Below are 22415 nucleotides of genomic sequence, written 5' to 3' on the forward strand. Positions count from 1 at the left end.
AAAAGGGTATTCTTTGGTGCTCAATATGTCACTTATTATGGATTACGTATAACAACATGACTATTGTTCGATATTATAGTATACATACCTATATGGAGTTATATTCGTAGTGCTTCTACGAACAAAGGAATAACAGATACAACAGTCTATATCAGTGAACTCATTCTATCATAATAAACAGTGAAACCCATTAGTAACTGAACCGCCCGAAACCGTCCGTCCGCTTTTTCATAGCTTTATGTTTTACTATTATTCATTGTTTTCATAATAGAATATAATTACGTAATATGAAAGAGGTGTCGAAATGAGAGTTATATTGCTGTACCTTCCATGGAACAATAGGCCATTATGTACGGAATCTTTGGTTGCTAAAGGATTAATAGAACCACACACAATTGTACCCGTCTCAACCCTCACCAACCCCCTATGCCTCAGTGAGTTGACTGCTGATTTAGCTAAAAGCTACGGGAACATGATTGCTTAAGTTTTAAATAGAAGTACAAACTTATATCAACGGAATGATAGCTGAAGAACTGGATGGAGTGATCGAGAATTGTTTCATTTTCTTCATGATCCTGATTATTCATAACAGGTTCCATCTGCCAAGTTCGAGTTATGACACGTCACCGTCACAAATTACACCCACTGGTAATATAGCGTCACGTTCACCTTCTCTGGAAGGCATCAAAATGGTCTCATATTCAAGTAATGTGCAGTTTAATCGCCCCGTCACTGTACAGGCATGCTAACCTGGAAACATTAAACTGCACATTACTTGAATATGAGACCATTCTGAAGCAAATAATTTTCACACAACAATAGATATAATGTACTCTTAAATGAATCCCACAAGGATTGGAACAATCATCTCCAGCATTCCCACCGATTCCCACTGATAAGTTACTAGCCATCCCCTTAAAAGCTATCCATAGAATTCGTGGTACAGTGAAGTTAGAATGAAGGATCAGTTTTGAGTTTAACATGACTAGGGGTGTTTATGTAAATTGTGCATGAGCATTTGTTACAAGTGTGTGTGTATTTATATACGCCCTATTATGTAGGCGTTTATGATAGATCTGAGCGTGTGTTTGTGCGTATGTAGCCGTACCATTCTACTCTGCTTCGTTTTGACATTGGGTTGTCTTAAAACGCAACAAAGTGTACTCTTGAAGTACTAATTTTTTTTTTCTGTATGTCTTGGTGCGCGGCGTTGATTCTTTTTTTTTTTTTCATGTCTAAGACTAAGCATACTCGATCCCATATACATTTTTGTTTTTCCTTTTCGACAAAGTCTGAAAGAGTAATCTTTCATTGGAAATCATTGTCAATATATGATTTAACCTTTGTAACAAATCTGATAGGCCTATCCCATGGAAACCCGTGATCCCAAGACATTCATTATGTTGGGATTTTTCTCATGACACTTGTCGCATGTGCTCTCTCTCTATCTCTCCTCTCTATCGCTTCATCTCTCTTGCTTTAGAGACAGGTGACACATTCTTTAGGCTGGTATGTAGTTTGATTTGAGTTGATTTGATTTGATTTGATTTGATTTGAGTTGATTTGAGTTGATTTGAGTTGATTTGATTTGATTTGATTTGATTTGATTTGATTTGATTTGATTTGATTTGATTTATTGGTTCCTGTATTACCATTGTACATGTACATGTACATGTATATATATACATACATTGTTCGTGCCATATTATACATAAACATAATTTGTTAATAGAATTTTTTTCTTCATTGCCTTTACACTATACTGTGTTTGTGAATGGTCCTTTCAGTTTCACAAGTTCTATCGTGATGTACCCTGTACTAGACGTTATTAAGTCTTAGTACCCAGGTATAATGCTCCTGTAAGTCTCTTTCGGGCGCGTGGGAATTGGGCCCTCACATTCTGAAGGGTGAGTAAGGTCCTTCCTGCCGACTTGTCGCTTGAAGCATCCGCGAAAACGATCTACGATCTAGAACCTAAGTAAAATATTGCGCCATTAAGACACTCCACATCTTCCCGACTGATGGAAGCGAAGCGATCGATACTGCCGAATCCAGTCATCGGTAATACCCATACGACCACCGATATCGATTTGAAAGTAGTTCCCACGAGATACGGGAGATAGGTTAAAATCTCTAGATGGTTGGATGCGGGCATGACAAGACGTTAGTTGGAAAGAGAGAGATATGCCCTATTACTCTTTCGAGTGTTTCTTCTTTCTGCAAGAACGGGTCGAGCTTCAAATTCTATTTTGAAAAGAAATTGAGCCCGGGTCTCCTTTTTTACTTCGAACTCCGCGAAACGACGTGATAAGTTTCGCGCTCAATTAGAATAATTTGCCTTCGAGCCGATTTAAAGTTAGCTCCCAGACAACCAGTATATGGACGATAATTCTTCCAGAAAAAATGTATTAGGATTAATGACAGAAATAGATTAGTGTTGTAATGTAGGAATGTGCTGCTGCTGTATGTCGCTGTGTATATTCTTCAAATGTTCCGGTACGATATCGGCAAAGATAGAAAGGTTTGAGTTATATCCTTTTTTTCCCCCTCTAAAGGAAACATTGATTCAGCGTCATCATTGACAGGATAGGAAAGTCTACTTAACGCTTTTATCATATTGCAGGAATATCATGGACGAACCTAGAGAATAAGGTCCATAGCAGGTTAAATGTGTCGTTTGGTACTTATTCGTAATTTTCTTGTTTACCTAAAAGCTCCTGTTTAGTAGGCGTGGCTGCCAGAGCACAGGGTTCATTGTTCTTTCTGTGTATTAACAGATATAACGAATTTCAATTACTTGTTTCTCCTCTTGGCAACCAATTCATATTCTCACCTATTTTGGTATGTTCAGGGAGGTGGAAAGAGATCTCTTTCCATCTCCCTGGTATTATAGAGAGAGAGAGAGAGAGAGAGAGAGAGAGAGAGAGAGTGTGTGTGTGTGTGTGTGTGTGTGTGTGTGTGTGTGTGTGTGTGTGTGTTTGTGTGTGTGTGTGTGTGTTTGTGTTTGTGTGTCTGTCTGTCTGTCTGTCTGTCTGTCTGTGAGCTAAACTGTTCATTCTGGTCGCCCATTCAAGCAGCTAAAATCTTTAAATCTGAAATATTGATGGCCTGAAATAAAAGGAAACATAACAATCCATTACAGTATTTATTTATTTAATTTGGGGCAATTTACGTATACGTACAGCAACAACTCACTCCGCTCCATATTCGATTCTATGTTTCAAAGAAATCAATCATTCCATGACTATCCCACTCGACGTTCCAATGAATTTCACTTACCTCTTTTACGAACAATTCTTGCTAAGAACACACTTATCTATACTGGCCCAACTTATTGGAATTTTCTGAATAATGACATAAAAAATGCACCCTCTATATTTTCATTTAAGAGGAGATTAAAGTCTTTCTTATTGCAATGTTATGTTCCTACAGAATTGAATCAGCCTGTTGGCTCATTTTAATTTCTTTTCGAAGAATTTTGATTACCTATGATATACTGTCACATATTTTCTCGTCCCTGTTGTCCTGAGACACTTACAGAGTAGATTCGATTCTACTTGTATTACTTCCGCATCTATTTCTCTCTATTTTTCCATATTTCCGTATCCTTTCCACGCATCCCATTATATTTTCGATATAGTTCTGTCGAGGATCGCTGGATCTGTTTTGCCTTTCTGTCCGTTGTATTGTCTTCCTATTATGACAGTCTTGTCTCGTTCTGTCTTGCATTTAAGTCCCCCTTTATAAGTTTTATCGTCCCAGTCTCGTTGAATGTCCGTTCGCCTGTGTATGTGTGTCTGTCTGTTACTCTGTCTTCTTATTGGGCTTCCAGACTTTTTTTTTATCTGACTTTATTCCCAATTTTTCCCCTTTTTTGCATCAGTTCATTTTCTATTGACATTCTGTACCTGAGGGGCCCACATTCTACAAGCATTGCCTTTTTAGTGGGTCCCTCCATTTTTCGATATTTTGTGTAATGTTATATCGTCTATATCACTTCAGTCAATTTTCATTACAACATTATTTGTTACCCCAATGTTCCACAATTGTTTTCTCAATTTACTCTGTTTTGATTACATGTAACCTTATTCTCTGTTACCAAAGAAAGTGGAATGTTTATGTTCTTTTCGAAAAATGAAATAAAGTTTGAATTGAATTGAATTGAATTGAATTGAATATATTTTCTTAGTTAACATTACATACGTAGATATTTTCCTCAACATTAAGTGGTGGCCGGTGGGCCACCAAAAATAGATGTCGGACCACCAGATTTCCAAAAAGGTTACCTTTTGTTGGGCCTGATCGGGCAGCAAAGACTTAAAATCGATTGTTATGTTTCCTAATATTCCGAGCTGATGGATTTGACAAGCCACTTCAAATTCAAAGTCAGAGATTTCAGTGGCACGAATGGGCACGAATGGGCCACTACAGAAAACTCTAAGGCCCAAATTCACGAAGGTGGTACAACTGAAACCATGGTTTAAACCATGGACAATTTGTATGGAGCGCCAAGTGTCGCATGGCCTATTTCGTTACGAAATCAGTCATTTCGTCAACAAAATATGAAATGACAACATGACTGATTTCGTAGCGAAATAGGCCATGCAACACTTGGCGCTCCATACAAATTGTCCATAGTTTAAACCATGGTTTCAATTGTACCACCTTCGTGAATGCGGGCCTAAGTGTTGAGCCCCAATATATACAAAATGGGTGTGTGTGTGTGTGTGTGATGTAGTAATCAAATCTATTCAACAATCAGTTTCTCTGAATTCAACCTTCTTTCTTCCAATGCCATTTACCAAGCCAGTCTCACATGAATAGCCATTATCAATTATATAACGCCTGAGGAGATCTTTGTCATTTGATTGGTTGTTTAACATTGATCATTCAGCCCATTTCACTATGACGTCATGATCCGTGCAACTGTGGCTCCATTTACCGTGCAATTTTGGATCCATACGATTTGCTCCATTGCACGCTCGCTGAGAGCCCGGCACACAACGCGTGTTAAACGCGCTTGCGTTTGCAGTGTGTGTATGCGACAGCGCGCCAGCGTAGAGCGCTCAGTGAGCACTGCACTCTCGCAATCTCAGTGTCTCTCTTGTTTCTAAATTAATAAAACATCAAATGACATGGATCTATTCTAGGCATTATATAAAACAAATAGTAAATGTTTTTCATTCGTGTAATGGACAGAATATTTCATTCGGTGAAAGATGAAACGTTTGATCCATTCAACGAGGTTGCACCTCGTTGAATGGATCATTTCATCTTTCACCTCGTGAAATTGAAATATTCTGTCCATTGCACTCATAAACATTCATTATTTGTACACTAACAGCTAATCAAGTAATCAATCACCATTCATCACAGCCAAAATGTAACCAACAGTCTATTACATACTACTGTCAACAGAATGACACAAACAAATGCAAGAGTGAACCACATTATCAAACTCCTCTATTATAAAATTCATTTACACTGTATGGTACAAAAACATACTCATTATGTTACAAACCACATCCTCGGTATCTCAGTCACATACTAGATATCAATAAATGCCATGCACATGAACGGAACAGCAACACCTTTTATCTGGACAAATCAAAAGGAGCTTGAGCTGCTACGGTTTACTAGTAAATAGAAATTGGACACAAAAGCAATCCCCCAAATTTCATTCATTTTTATAGTTCTGATGCAGCAATTCCACAAACAACAAAAAAGCAGCCAACTGTTAAAACCTCTTAATGTTTTGGATTGCGACTTGCAAATTTCCATTTTCAAGAAGTTTGATTACACTTTCAATTTGTAATTTGATGTTGTACAAAAATGTATACCTGTTTAACTCAATATATTGAGACTTCTACAAGCTTGCCTGAATAAATATGCAAATATGTGTGACTTCTTGCACACAAATACATACACACAACATGCAGCACAGATATATTGACTGCTACGATGGTCAGAGTGCAAATCTGTTACCCACTATGATCCTAAGAGACCTGCTGGCCCCTAGGCAGTGGCCAGAATCAAAGCATATCAGTTAAAAGCAACACTGGTCATTTACTTGCACTATGAACAGAATAACAATTTCACACAGTCAATACAGATAAGGTTTATATCTGTTGCAGAATGTATCATTCAAATGAATTTTAGTAGTTTTTCAAGATCGTATTTCATTTTTAAACAGAAGGTGGAGCTTCCAGCTTTCATGTGATAATGCTGCATGATGCAACTGATAAGGATTTGTTCTATTGAGTGTTACAACATTTAAAAAAAAAGCACTTCACTATGAAAGCAAAACACATTTTGCTTTTCAATCAGTATCCAGCCTTAAATTTCAGGATGTGTGGTTCTAACAGGGAAAAATTGCATTTTCTGTACTTCTCCTTCCATCCATCTATTCAAAAATGAAGATTGGGTAAAAATAATGGTTTTAAAATAATGATTTCAACAAATCAAACTATGATACATAATGTACATCATTATGTACATAATAGTGGTTCATTTGACATGGACCAAATCAACCATGACTCTAATTCTTTCATATCTTTCATGAACACAGCAATATTAGATATGTAAACTTGCCAATCAAATTTTACTAATGACACAGATTGATATATTAGTGCTTTCGACAGCAGCTTATGTACACAAGTGTTCTTGTCCTTAACACTGTTTTGAGAAAAGAGTTCTCTTTATTCTATACAAAAATAGTGGAAGGCTGATGGCAATATAGAGTCTGCTCTCTCAGATGCAAATAAATGACAGAAATAAACCATCAAAATGGTGGTGAAACAATTGGAAAACTTTGGGTCAATTGAAGACTAGACAAACACCTATAGAACAACCCTTCTAAGTAGCATGGTGATGACAATAAGGCTAAATAGATGATTATTAAGAATACAACACATCAAATCAATCTCTATGGTCAATAGCATTGGTAGAGGAGAATCATATACAATACCATACTTGCAAGAAATGATTTGGGAAATTTGGGATAAGGGAGGACAGTGTATGAGAGGGGGACAGCTTCCAATCCAAGACTCACTGAAACATGACACAAAAATGTGTGAATGCATACTAGGAAATATTTGTTACTGGCAGGCAGTCGAGAGGGTAGGAGTGTATGATTCATGGGAGTGATCTATCATTGATGAATCCATGCCATCGAGCTTGTATCAATGCATAGGAATCAATGACTAAATGCAATCAAGTGCGTTGGAATGTATTCGAGTCATGAGTGCAATCCAGCATTCAAAACTGAATGCAGTCAGTCAAGTGTGGTGGGGTAGAAAGATGTCATGGGTGTCATGGAACATAGCTTACTCGATGCGGTCAAGTGTGTGCGACTGTATCAGATTCATTAGGGTTATCAAACTTTGGTTATTGCATGAAATCAATTGTGTGTCTGATTGCCTAGGATCTGCAAGTGCCATTAAACATTGGTTACTGTATGCAATTATGTGTGTGTGTCTCCATGGGATATGGATGTGTTTCATCATGGGTCACTGCTTGTAGTCAGGTGTGTGTATGAGTGCTTATGATTTGTGGGTGCAATGAGATGGTGGTTACTGAATGCAATCATGTGTGTGTGTGTGTGTGTGTGTGTGACTCCATTAGGATCTGCAGTGCTTCATCATGGGTCACTGCACGCAGTCAAGAGTGTGGGAGTATGGCGCTTGAGGGCGTAAACCAAAATAAATAGACACATGCCATCAGAGGTTCTACAAGTTTGAAACAACATTGGTTCCCTGTGGTCATGTGCGTGGAATACAACGGTTTCTTGATAATGGTCCAACATCATTTTCTGCCTATGATCCGTTGTGTGAGTGAACGAGTTCCGATGATGTAATCAAACATCAGTTACCGTGACATGGCTGCCGAGGCAGCTGATGCTGGGGTGGCACTTTTCAAACGGCTCTTGCGCTCCGCCTCCATCCTCTTGGCCCGTTCCCAGATTTGTCTCGTCAGTGAGGGCTGGCCAAGAGACAGACTCAGTAACCTATGGTGAGGATGAATGATAAAAATTTGCCCTGGATGCCAACCTTGTAAACAGCATTACAGTATTCTCAAGGCTGAAAAGGCATATCTTTGACGGAAAAACAGCAGTTTAACCTTTCCTACAATAAACAAGTGAAGTAATTCAATTTGGGAAATACAGTATTTTCCATGAAACCTGCTGTATTTTTGGCAAAAGACAGTGCAAAACAATGCAAAATAAAAGTTCAGTTGGCATCTCTGTTAATCTGGTTCAATCAGGAAGACATCAAAACATGATGATCAAATACTTGATGACTTTCTCTCCATTACACCTACTAAATATCTCTCTCTTCAAACTATCCTTTATTTATGAATATTATATTCAGGCTCTTATTGTCCTTGTGTAATAATATTCCTTTTGTCATGAACAAAAATGGGAACATACGTGACTTTGAAATAGATGATGATGGAATTTTGAATACTTTCAAGCTCCTCAAATCATTACTAACACCTAACTCACATGAGCATCAATATCAAGCGCTGATGTGTTAAATGTTCAGTATGCATACATGACCTGCATGGATTATAATGAACAGATTGTGACTGCATCATTGATAGACAATATCCTGCAAGTGTGTGAGCTAATATGTTCTCACATTAAAGAGAAAGAAAGGGAACTATGAAACCCATTTATAGTGAGGTAGAATGAGCTTTCTGCTGCCAAAGGTTTGATGAATGATTCCCTAAGTGTTACAAGTACAAAAAAAATGGGATCTTGAGGGAAGGTCTGCACAATGCATACTATATCAATGGCTGTGAGAGATATTTCACGTGCCATGATGTGAACCCTCTATGTGCCACATTATTGTGAGACTGCAATGTAGTCATGCTTTGGGCAAACATTTTATTTTTCAAATCAATGTAACTTTTACAGATTTTTGTTACCCTGGACAAGTAAAGAGCAAAGTTGTAGAGGAAATGCCAAGCTTTGCTTTGAGTAAAGTGTATGACAAATATAGGATTGCTTGGCTTTCAAATGACCTGTAGCTGACATTATTGTAGAGGCATGACTTTTGCACACAAACAGTGACAGAAACTGAGAAGTTACTCGCAGATCCAGAAGGGAACACAGCTTGGTAGCCAATCATAATGCAAGCTACCTGTGAAAGGAATGGAATCGCGAGATACAATTTCATTGTACTGCAGCATTTGGCAATTATTGATTTTTTCTTTTTCTTTTTTTTTTTTTGGGGGGGGGGGGTTGTGCATTTGAGCAGGATATGCAGTTGGCACACCATTGACTGAGTCGGGCATGCAAACATGGCATTTACAAAGAGTTAATGAGTGTTCTTACCTGGTGATGATCAAAAGATTCTGGAAATCCTCTGGAGTCATGTTGTTTGGATCACTTTTCCTGGCCTCAACAAAGTCTTGCTCCACAAACTTTAAATGTAAAAAAAAAAAAAAAAAAAAAAAAAGGAGGTATTATTAACTTGATACCTTTTTTTTGGCTCTACTTATGATAAACAGAAAAAAAGCTTATTACAGACAGGTAGCAAATAAGATAAATATGTATATACCAGGAATCAATAATGAAAGAACAAGGAAATTCAATACATGAGAGCAGTCAAAAAATGTTTGTAGAGTGTTCTTTTTTATGAATATCCACTGTATTCTCATGTTGAAGAACTTGCTGTCCTTGCATCATTATACTGTCAGGTTACCAACAATCCCTAAATTGTGAACTTACACTGACATTTCACAGACCTTTATTTCAACTGAATTCTATGAAGTATCTTGGCAAATGATATATATGACAATGTTTGTACAACATACTTTCTTCACTAGTACTGACACACTTAAACTTACAGTGTGTTCAACACTGCAAACAGTCTGCTCACCAGTGAAATCAAATGCAGTGCATAGAAAGAGAGTATTTGCAATTGAATGTAAGGATTGTGGCGGTGGTACGATTGATGCTTGACTTTCTCTCACCAATCTGTATCACCCCCCCCCCACACACACACACACACACACACAAACACTTTAAAAAAGAAAAGAAAAAATCCAGGGCCCCTATTTTGGTTTCATCATCTCTCTATCAGAGGAACTTGAGGAGTCTGAACACACCTTCTGGACGTCTTCGGACATGGTGTACTCCAGGAGGGGCAGAACTGCCAAGAAAGACCTAATCTTGTCAAGGTCAATGGTTCCTGACCGCAAGGCCTGCTGGACCGAGGCTTGGATCTCTGCCATGCTGGTCTGGTCCCGCTTGGGCTGGAGGTGGACCCTGCAGTCCGTCTGTGAGGGAGAGAAACAATGTGAAGCCATTAACTCTTTTATTACCGTGGTTAATTGTGCTGCTCACTAATGGCACTGACATTTCAAGACTTCAGTCCTAAGTGGGTTAATTTGTGGAGACCAACTATGATTAACCCTTCTATTGCTATTGGTAAGATGCCGCATACAAGACATCAGCAGCATTCGCAGATTGTGGTTGTGAAAGAGTTAATTGCAAAGAACAGGTGCTCCAGCTATCTTTGTCCTCCCATTATCACTGGTATTCTTCACAGTTCCTGTGTCAACAGTTGTGCAAAATTATGACACCAATGCTTCTTCTTTCTTACTTCCACGCAAATAAATGAAATATGGATGATATTTTATAGCAAAAGTGATACATCTTAGATTAATAAAATTGTCTTCGCTGAGTGTCCGTTGGGGAGTGAAGCATTATGTAGCTGTCATGAAAAGGTTTATTACATATCATCCAACCTGCTGTAAGCACTTTGGCTTTTAAAATTCAAGATGACACAGGGATAACAACAGGGCTAGATAAATGCCATAGTTTGGACAAGTCGTCTTGAAGCTCACCCGACCAAGTCCATATTTCAATCTACATGTATATGCTAGAAATCTCATAATTTGACTTTTAGAGTTTTCATTGTACTCTACACTGTATATTTCCATACCTGTTATTTGCATCATGGAAAATAATTTGGGTTTTTTTTTCTTCAATTAATATTCACAACCACTTCTTTGACAATCCAAAAAAAGCAACAACAACAACAACAACAAAAAATGCCATGAGGATTTCATTTGTTTTCACTTCATCTAGAAATTGACAGTTTTTCCAATTTTACATTGAAATGTTGCTCTTTTAAGTAAAACATGTATTCTGTAACAAATGCAGACTAACTGAGCATTAAGGTTTGAATCCTGATAACTTACTGGAAGGAGTGATTTGCCATCAGAAAGCACAAGAACACAGATGTTTGTGTGGAATTCTGTCTTATGGTAGTTGAAGTCGTAGTCAACTTTCTGCCATGAAATCAGGTTACCAAGGGCCGTCAGATTCATCACTCCTGGAGGGATGTAATGGAGAGAGAATGGTAGGTGAACATATCCTTTGACCCATTCCATACTGAATTCTGAAATCTCCACAGACTCAATACGCAGGTCACCAGGTTCCTGTAGGGAATGGGTTAACTTTGCCACATATTCCAAGAGTATCATTTGGTACTTCAGAAGAATGAAAACCCAAATAAATGTGAATTGAGTGAACACAGCAATGTTCGGGAACACATCAGTAAACACTTGAGGAAAATCAGACAATCCATTCAAAAGTAATGAATTTTCACAGTTTTGATGCTGTCATTGCTGGATGAGAAGACTACTACAGTTTGTGATGTCATAGAAGGAAAATCGTATATACAAAAAAATCCACATAATCTTTTTTTTTTAATGAAAAGAACACATTTTCCTAGACTTGTTACTGACATTATGATACGGGGAATATTGCTCTCCCTGCTCTCTGAAGAAAGTAAGTCAAGGTGCTCTTTCATTATCATAGAAAAGTGAAAATATGTTGAATTTTCTTTATATTTTCTCGAAACACAGTTTGGTTGACTGTTTTAGATTATCACTGTTCACAAGAATATTAAATACTTGTAAGCATCTGTGGTCCGTCGTTGTTGTTGTTGTTGTTGTTGTTTACATTCAGAGCATTCTGTACTACGGTTGTGTGCTCCAATAGAATACCCTTTATAGCAAGAGGGACAAGTCACATTTTCATCTCTTCTCTTTTTTCTTGCTTCCCTCTTATTTCTTGTATATTTTTTTTTTCTTATTTACTAAAAACCCATACATTTTGTTTTCCCCAGGCTGCTATCAAATTCAAGCAACTGCTTATGATGGCAGTCCCCTGTATTTTTCAGTTGTTTCCAAGAGATTTATGGAATCATTACTTTGGAATTTTCTTAATACTGTTTGTATTTGCAAGGCACATAATTATGTTGATTTATTATTTTGATCAATTACATTCTTTTATGTATTGTACCTTGTATTCAGTGATGTATCAAAAGTGTGTTATGTTATTTACATATCACACTATATTCAAGTTTGTTTGTGTTTGAAAAATGCAGGAATAAAACAGTAAACCAAACCAACATAAACATAAACTGAAAGGAAAACTTACCAGTGGCATCTAGCTGACCCGGTTCCAAAGCTGTCTCATCCAGAACAAGATGTGTACGGTCTGTGAGCTGAAGTAAGCCACTTGTTAACCTGTTTGCAGTGTAGTCCTTCTTGGGTGTTAACTTCAGCTTGTTCATGTTACTCAATGACATGGGTAGCATGTGTGACTAAAAACGAAAAAGAGACATGATTAAATAAGACAGATTTCAAAGTTATGATGTTACATACGGCACAATATGGTACTCACAAATCCTTGTCTTGTGGTATTTAACGTATAAATGTGAATATTGCTGCAGAATACGAAATATTCTATTTTTTCCTAAATGATTGACAACACTTCATTAAATTTTCTTGCGGCAAAGAAACAGGTGGTTCAGCCATATTTGGAGAAAAAGGCATTAGTTATAGACTGTGTGATATACATGTATAAGGAGATGTCATAGATGTTAAAGAGTTTGAGAGCTGTCATCCAGAACTCTTTACTCTAACAAGTGTATGTCTGCCTCAAAGTGGAAATCTGCTCCTTTAGAAGTGGATAGGTACACAATGCATGCAGGTCTGATTACCAAGAAATTAATAACAAGTTGTTTTTTATTAGTTACATTTGTTATTTCTATAAATTCAAATCAGTATTTCTGAAATTCAGTAATGAGTGAGGAGGTTTTTGAATACAAATGTATATGAAAAGTGAAATATGAAGAGGTGGTTTTTTAATATATACAAATTGAGAAAAAAAAGGCCATGTCACCCAAGGGACAGATGTCCTACATCACTCGAATGGGTGTGCCTCCTGTGATTGCATTACAGGAAGTCAGTAGATGTTACCTTGGTAACCAGCTGGGTCAGTAAAGTGTAGAGAAGTGCAATGAATTCTGGGTCTGATGGAACTCCGCTCAGGTTCAGACTGAACTTTCCGAGTGCCACCACATCTCTCCTGGCATAGCTGGAAGTTTCATTTGAAGACAAAGAAATTGAGAAACTTGTGAAAGTAAAAATATTTAATGTAAATTATAACAGATGAAGTGTGACCTGGATCTTCTCTCCATTTACATTGTACTTCTGCCTGTGCAAAATTGTTATCTAAAAAAAAAAAATAATAATAATAATAATAATAATAATAATATCTTTGGATCAGGAATGCAAGTTGAGAGTCAACTGATGTCATATTGAAGGTACATCAAAAACCAAACAGGGGGGTGTTTCATCAACGCTTGTCAGCGCCGACAACTGTCGCCGCTGACCAATTTCAGCAAAATCCTTGGTTTTGATTGGCTGAGATGCTCTGGTCACTGACTGTTACTATGGTGATTCAAGTTGTCAGCGCCGACAAACGTTGATGAAACACCCCCCAGGTATAGAGAGACTGGCCTAAACATGATGTATCACATTCCAATCATCAGGTAATCAAGAAACTTTAAATTCTTGAATGCCTAACTCCATAATCATATTTACAGGCTTCAGTCTGAATTCATGCATTTTGTACCAGCTATGAATACAGGAAAGGGATTTCTTCTTCTTGCAGACTGGCAACAAATTATCACAGACTCTTGATAGGCATGACATAGAGATGCAAAACTAATAAGAATATATAAGGCAGGGCTCGACACTAACGGTGGCCCGGTGGCCCGGGGCCACCAAAAATGCATGTCGGGCCACCAAAATTTCAGAAATGAAGAATTTGGTGACCTGATCGGGCCACCAAAAAAGGTCGGATGTTTGCCTTTGGGCCACCAAAAATAAAAGTTAGTGTGGAGCCCTGTATAAGGACATACTAACAGGAATATTAGTATAATTTTGTTTTTGTTTTGTTTTGCTTTCATTTTTCCTTCTTACAAGATGGCTGGATAGCCCATATTCACCTACAGTAGCTGGTCTTCCATGAGGTCCAGTTGGAAGTACTTGGGGCAGACCATTTCAACTGATTATGCACCCTGCTCTTTGCAATGAATGAATGAAGCAGGATCTTTTATGTGCAAGAGTTGTGGCTCTCTCACAGACGAGACTGCCATTTTACGTCCTATCCACAGGACAGAGTGTTTTGCATCTACTTGAGGAGGCAGCATGATAATACACAACACTGATAAACATTGGGATTCAAACCCACACCCATACCCTCGCCATTTGATTGGAAGGCAGATATGCTACCGACTGGGCCACCTTGCCATTTCTGCATCGATGTAAACTTACACAGAAGAGATGAGATGGAGAATGACGTAATCGGCCGTCAGGGCATCACAGAGGAGGATCTGACTCAGGAGCCAACGGAGCTGGTCTCGAATGATGCCTGCCTCTTTTAAGATGTTCTCCACCACTAGACGGACGAGAAAGGGAGAGCAACGTTACGGTAATTCCAGCGCACATTCAGAGTGTAAATATAATGGCTGCTTTGTGTGCATGTATGTGTGTGTATGTGTGTGTGCATGTCTGTGTGTCTCCTTAACAATGCCTCAAAATACTGATTAGGCAAAATTTGGGTTTGAATCTAATGTAGTGGCACTGATGGAGACTGACGTAAAAAATATAGATCATGTACAGTATATTTCATATACTGTTTATCTCAAACTTTTCATTATGTTTTTTTTTTCACAAATTTCACAAATACGCTCTCATCACAAAAGTAACATCTCGTAAATATTGACAAAAATTAAAGCACAAATTTGCCTTGCATGCACTGTACAAACCCAGCACACTCACTTTGCAATATCATTTGGCTATACGGTACTAGGAGTAGAATCCCAATGGCATACTATTGTGCCCCCTGCTCAAATCCTTCAAATATAAGTACCTTTTTTTCTGAGTATTTAAAGCAATGTTTTCGCAAAATGGTTTGTTTGAGAAGTCACACTTTCTTCTGAATGTTTGTGTTAGGGTTTTTTTTTTTCAGCAGTTATGATGTACAGTATTACATTATTATGTACAGTATACAACTACACATGTCATGCACACAAAAATCAAAACAATCTTATCCTCGCACAGACAATTACTTTTACTTACATGACTTGCCCATAATGGAGGTGATGTCTCGTGGAATGAATGGGTTGCTATGGGCCAGTTTCCGTGATGCCACCACATGCAACCTCGGCACCAGGGAGGGAGGTGGAGAGTGCGCATTTTGTTCCTCAATACCTTCCATGGCATCTAGGTTGTCACCCACTGATGATCTACACAAGGAACAATAGAGGATGGGCCAAAACCATTAAACACTGCTGCATTTATAATAATAATAAATAATAGAATAATCCACGCTGTACACATCTTAAAGGGATGGTTCAGTTTTGGTGTGGATGGGGCTGCAGGATTTCAACTTTTTAGGGGTATGTGTTTGTGACATAATGAGAAACCTCTTATAAAATATGAAAAAAAAACAACATGTAATTCTGACAGGGATTAACAGTTTACTTGATGAAAATTGGTCTCAAAATGGCTGAGATATCCAACAAGTCGATTCTAATAAGATGTGACAGGCCACAACTTTTATTAGGATCTCTTTGTTTTACTTTGTTTTTGGATATTTCATTCATTTCAAAAGCAATTTTCATCAAATAAACTTTCAATTCCCCTTAGAATTGTATGCTCTTAACATTGCATAGAGTGGTTTCTAAATATCTCGCAAAACTTTAAAAGCTGAATCCTCACCTCGACCAATACAATACCATCCCTTTACATAATTGATCTCAAATACCTTTAGTGCCCTGATAGAGGGAAGCTACAACTTTTACAAAGGTAACCTCTTAGAAAAGTAAACTCATCAATTTCATGGTTGCTCATACAGAATACAATTTTTTAAAAGAAAAATACTAGTAATATCAAGGAACAACTTGAGTGACAAATCCTGATTTGTTTTGAAAAAAAAAAAAGAAGACAGATATAGATGGCAACACTCAGACATAGCAAAGTACATTTTACAGGCAAATATATGTGGTACAGTATTCATCGCATAATCGGAAGAGGTTGGGAGTAGCAAACACGGCCCCTTTAAGCGGGGTGCCCGATTTCGCGATGAGCACTCATCATACACTAACGGCATAAGACATGTACATGTAGTGCACACACACACACACACACACACACACACACATGCATACTGACGTACTGTACATGTACATGAATACACAACCACGCTACCCCTCGGCGCGACCCTCTAGCTCTCCCTGCATTCTCGCAATGATGTACTGTAGAGTAACGCAACCGGGTTCTTCTTCTGTCAACTCTCCAAGTAGGAATTGCAAGCGAGCACATGGCCTTGCTTATGTAGGGGAGAAGAATGTTCGCGAAAGCATGTGTTTCGCAATGGCATGGATACTTATACACGGCGCTTTCGTGGCTATGCATGTACGTGTACTGGATGGACGGAGGTCAAAACACACCAGTCCGAAGCTTGCTTTGTAAGTTCGATGTAAACGACAACTGATAGGGAATCTTTGAAATATTGTTGTGGTATTTTGGTAGATTTTTTGTGTAAAATATCAACAAAATCAAAGATCGCTTGAAGAAAAATTGTCCCGTTTATCAGAGGTCCCCGCCCGATTATCCAGTGAAAATAACATGCATTGGAAATGTTTCTGGGAAGCATATGTCATTTAAGCGAGGTTACCGATTATCAGATGCCCGATTATGCGATGAATACTGTAATACATAAACATCAGATATCCTTCCAGGATGCTACATCATGATTATACCACTACAACACATGTTATAATCTTAAGAATTCTCCATGAAGGAGTACTGTTGCACGTATACATCAATAAAAACATAATCTCTTCACTCATGAGATGGAAATGAAGTATCAACTGATTCCTTACTCTTGCTCTTCGTCATGAAAGTGAGCCAGCGAGGGGTCGACAGAGAGAACTCCAACAAACTCCACCATCTCTGTGACTTTGAAAATGTCCACCTGATCATAAACCTAATGAACATATGCAAGAAAAAAAAAAGATAAATAGATGTGACAGTATAAACATCAACAATGATGATAATAATAAAAAAATAATGTATCTTTTTTCATCCGAGGTAGCCTCTTTAGTGTTGCAACAGCAGTACTAGAGTTCTCAGCCATTATTATTACCCCAGCAAAAGGAGGATAAGGGTGGGGTGGGGGAGGGTGGGAAGTGGTGGTCACTCTTCCTATGGTATGGAGCACTAGCAATTCTTAAACTGAAAATAATGCAATCTGATGGATAACAAAAATATATTTTGGCTTATTCTGATAAGACAGAAAAAATCCCCAAATATGGCTTTTTGGTGGTTGGAAACCCATTTGTGTGTATGTGTGTGTTTGGGGTCTTTTTGTATTAGGCCTACTTGAAAGCGTGTAAAGCATGTGAGCTGGTGAGAGAAACAACCCTGAGGTATCCATTGTAGGTCTCATGCCTATGCGCGAGACTTGGTAAGTCTCTCATTCGAGTGTGATGTCGGTCTGAAAAGAAATCCTTCAAATAGAAGAGCATAAAATTGTAAATGCAAACAAACTTTCTTGATGCTGTATGTTATATTTTCTAGAAGATCTTAAAACAACATATTGAAAGGCTAATAGGGGAAACTGAGAAAAAGAAAAGATATAGCCCTCCTTAACTGTGTGATTGAGAATGTGGTACTTCTGTAAATTTCTTGACCTAGCTGTTTCACAGACACCAGCATTCATACTGACAGAAAATCAAATGACACAAACAGTGTTACACTTTAGTTTTCTTACCTTTACAAGACAAGCTGTACCCTTTTCTCCAGGGATGGGAAAGTTAAGGTCAATTGGTCTTTCTCTTCTGCCAGATACCTCCCCTCCCCCCTCTGTCCGACTCCTCTTCTCTCTGTCACCAGCATCACCTGCTCCTGTTTCCATGGTAACCTCTCCATTGTGTCTGTGCTCAGAGGAGGGGTCAAGTGATGTCGATGCTTCAGCCGTTTCATCGGTCTCCAGTGCTCGCTTGACCCTCGAACTGGAAGTGGACTCGTGAAGCCCACGAGGCGATGAAACCTGCTGGCCATTTTCTGAGAAGCCGTAGATATCACTTACAGTTAAGGCTGACACAATACAGTAAAGAACTGTGGTAAAATAAATCTTTTTTATTTGTGTGTGTGCATTAGTTCATTTTGACAGATTCAGACACTGTAATCACACAGGATTATTGGCCAATCTGACCTTGTAATTTCAAGCTAAGCTATAGACTAGTCATTGAAAAGATGCCAGTCATAAAAATACATGGTGTCACAGAGAATTTCTGGAAAAATCAGAGAAAAAAAAATGTTTGCTGTGCTCTTGATTTCAAAACAATTAGATTCATTATACTGCCTTTATTGTTGCACACAATGGACATTAGGCAAACATACAATACTACTTGAAAATTCTGGTATTAGAAACTTCTAGCATATTAAAAAGGATATCTGTTTGACCCAGTCGTTTTCTGCAGGTACTGGAACACAGTAGAGAGTCTGTCTGTCCCAAGTGATATTTCTCGGGGATTCCAAGTTGATTTCTTGCTGGGATGAGCATTCTGCAATATCTTGGAACTTTCCTGTCTTCAGGAACTGAATGAAAAGACACCAAAGTGGCAAAAATTGTGTCAATGTTTTAAAAATAAACATTGCTGGTCATGCATTTAGCATCTCTGTATTTTAACATAGCCTGCCACAATGAATCATCATGAATCACAATGACAAACAAGACAATATGCCAGTACAGGGGGGAAAAAAAAAATCACATGGATTGCATTTTCAATACAACTGCACATCACATCCTTGCCCACGTGCATGCACACACACACTGAATCAGATCTTATTTGTAAAAAAAAACATGAACGCTTACTTCAATTGAAAGGAAATGAAGTGTTAACAAACAAGAATTATCAGTATCAATACAAACGGAAACAGATGGCTTTCCTCAAAATCTTCACATTAACTAATTAGTGCGTAGTTTCTGGAGGGAAACAAATAGTTGCAATTTCTTCTCGCCATCCCCTTATTTTCATCAGCATTACAAGGAAACTTACCTTTGTGTTGTTGGACCGATCAGTGACTTCGTAGACGCCAAGGTAGAACTCGGGATCAAACATGTCCTGGACCATGCATCGGAAGCGAACCAGAGAGTTTGGCTTGAGCTGATGTAGTGCTTCATGATTCAGGGATGGGATCTTATTTCAGGTAGAAAAAGGAGAAGATAATAATATAGAAAGAAAAACAAACAAATATATTCCAGTAGTATTTTCCTTATGTAAGACTTGTACAAAACAGATAAGTGAAGACATTAATCAACTTAACGTAACACTTATAAAAAGTCACATTGGCCTACTGAGTAACATTTAGGTCGATCAGTTCTTACTGATGGATATATAGGAGAAAATAACAAAATCCTGAAGAAAACAATAAACAAATTGTTGTACAGTTTCATTATTTACATGGGAAGAGGTCACACCAAGAAAAAGAAACATCAGGAATCAGGGTGAATTATTTCTACTGCAAGATGCCATAAATAAACAGATCTGTTGGAACAACAGATAACCCATCACACAAACCAAGCAGTAGAGCCAACTATATAGTGATGTCTCGGACTATGGTACTTAATTTTCATTGCATGCTGAAGCTACTTACTCTGTGCCATGCAGTGTAGTCTGCGAGACGGTTCTTGAAGAATCCATCAACGGTTTTACTCCACTCTGCATTGTCTGCATCTGAGGTACCAATGCAAAATACAGAGAATTAAAATGCATACAATTTATAAATCAAAAGATGAAAGATAAACTTTCATGCTATTACAAATGCATGAGTCAGCGGTGTTTTCTCTAAAAAGTGAAAGTCAACCACTCGAAAAGACAGTCTGTTCTTATATATTTTTCCATAATAACAAGTTAGATACAAAAGGCATAATTTACCATTTGCAGATGAAACAAAAACCCAGCTTTATTGCTTCAAAATAGTTCTAAAATGTGAGTTCGGGATAGAAATAACCAATGTAAAAATTTTATCAGGATAATCAGCATTAGTATTTTGTTAGGAAAACCAATTGTGAGCAATATATTTACACAGTGCAATACAATTGTTTCTAAAATAAAAAGGCTACAGTTTACGATGGTTTATTGAGAAAAACAGTGATATCTCCTTACATTTTAGGCTTTATTGCGAAATTTTTATATGGTAGGATGTTTTGTGATACAGCTGACCTATACACATACAACATGTACGCATCAAATGTGATAACTCGAACATCTTTAAAATCACTGCTCCCAATGGTAAACAATACATTTATTGCAGTTAATATCACTTGAAGAATACTGGAGTACACAAGAGTTTGTGACATAGATTTACATGTAGACTGTACATTGTATGGGATACACAGAAAATAAAAAGACAAATACCGTATAATGTACAGTTAGGTCCCAATGACATTGCTTCATGGTCATGGATTCATTAAGTTGGGCACTAGTGAGTAAGCATAGCTTAACCATCACATTAACAGTCCATCCTTAATTCATTGAAAATGTCATCTTAACTTAGCAACTTAGTAACAGTGCTAGTATGCACTACAGCTACCACTAGTACCAGTTGGCAGTCAGACCTACCAAGTCTCGCGCATTCTGCGTGAGACCCACGCACCTATTTTTCTCACGCAACGGGAGCATACATGTAGCTCAAAGGATTAACATGATAGTTGCAATTGAAGGTACATATCCCTTTTGTCTTTCAAAATATTGTGGTCACTTTAAGTATGCACCAGATCGCACCATTATTAAGAGCTAAAAATTGAAAAAGCTCCGTTCATGCTCCTTGATCCCCCGCTCGGTCGCTTCGCTCCCTCGCTCGCGCTGAGGACGCCGAGTCATGAAAATCTCACGCATAAAAAATTTTAGAACTTGGCATTTCTGGGCAGTAAGTTACAGTTAGACCTATTATAGTGTCAGAAATCATGACGAAAAGACATCATGTGTACCAGGTACTCTACTACAGTACTAGCTCTCCCTCGCCCTCCTTCTCTCTCTCCGATCTCTTGGGTCTTGCGCTCATCACCTTGTGACCTAAATTTTACATTCATTTAATAGCACTCTCACGTCACATCACTGAACAACTAAACTCAGTAAAATTACTCCTTCTTATAAAATTCTTTGAATTGTGACTTTGAACTCTTTAAGTCTATCACCATTTCAAAATTTCTTTCGTAATTTTTTTGAGAAAGGAGGAATCTCTGTCTTTCTTCTTCTACTAATGTACTATTTAGCTTCGTAACAGGATCTAACGTTAAACTTACTTCCTTTGACCCTTTCTTTTGACACTTGTCTGACACTTCCTCTTTTTGGTGCATTCATTTTGTGCTTGTTGGCCATGCAGCATTATTTTTAACAAAGATTATTAGTAATGACAATGTTATATTATGCCTGGACAGCACAGCTAGTATCACAGGATATACACTGTAAATACACAGTGCCTAGCTTTAAACATGTGTCACATAGAGGAACTACCGGTCGGTACTATATATATGTGACATGTAGACTCTAGTACGGTCTAACACATAACACTAACAAATTGCTAACCGTATAATAGATAACACAGAGAATAGACCCTCTTTTTAAATCAAAATTTATTTCCATTATTATTAGAACCTATTGTTCCTGATATTATACTCACCGAATAAATTCTGTACAATATCCAGAGGACAATTCACCCAGTCATCTAATCCCGGCATTATCAATTTTACTTCGCTTTTCGGTCCGATAAAATATACAGATATAATTATTAGACGTCTAGACTTCTATATCGATGTAGATAAACAGCAGCGTGAATGAATAGGAATTTAAATGTCCCACCGCACTATACACTACCACAGTATGGAGCGAGCGCCGACCGAGCGAGCACAACAACAAACACATGATCCATTCACCGGCGCGAATTTCGCACTGTGGCGGGAAAGCGCGTGGACATTTAAATTGACCTTTGACCTGTATGCGGAACCGAGGAAAAGTGACGTGTACACAAGA

At 37.9% G+C, this 22415-nt stretch overlaps 1 protein-coding gene across 1 annotated transcript; it reads right to left on the reverse strand.

The window, feature by feature from the left end:
• Nucleotides 1-5441: 5441 nt before the first annotated feature.
• Nucleotides 5442-22184, reverse strand: LOC140242152 (mini-chromosome maintenance complex-binding protein-like). Its single transcript, XM_072321917.1, has 14 exons — nucleotides 22066-22184; nucleotides 20038-20117; nucleotides 19440-19580; nucleotides 18835-18978; nucleotides 18149-18451; nucleotides 17259-17362; nucleotides 15451-15617; nucleotides 14644-14767; nucleotides 13282-13399; nucleotides 12458-12623; nucleotides 11212-11345; nucleotides 10114-10284; nucleotides 9338-9426; nucleotides 5442-8005 (listed from the first exon to the last, which is right to left on the reverse strand). Exons 1-14 carry the CDS (start codon nucleotides 22121-22123, stop codon nucleotides 7867-7869), a joined length of 1938 nt encoding a protein of 645 aa, XP_072178018.1. The 5' UTR covers nucleotides 22124-22184; the 3' UTR covers nucleotides 5442-7866.
• Between the last annotated feature and the right edge of the window lie 231 nt (nucleotides 22185-22415).

The sequence above is a fragment of the Diadema setosum genome, chromosome 18, assembly GCF_964275005.1.
Source record: "Diadema setosum chromosome 18, eeDiaSeto1, whole genome shotgun sequence".
Classification (NCBI taxonomy): Eukaryota; Metazoa; Echinodermata; class Echinoidea; order Diadematoida; family Diadematidae; genus Diadema; species Diadema setosum.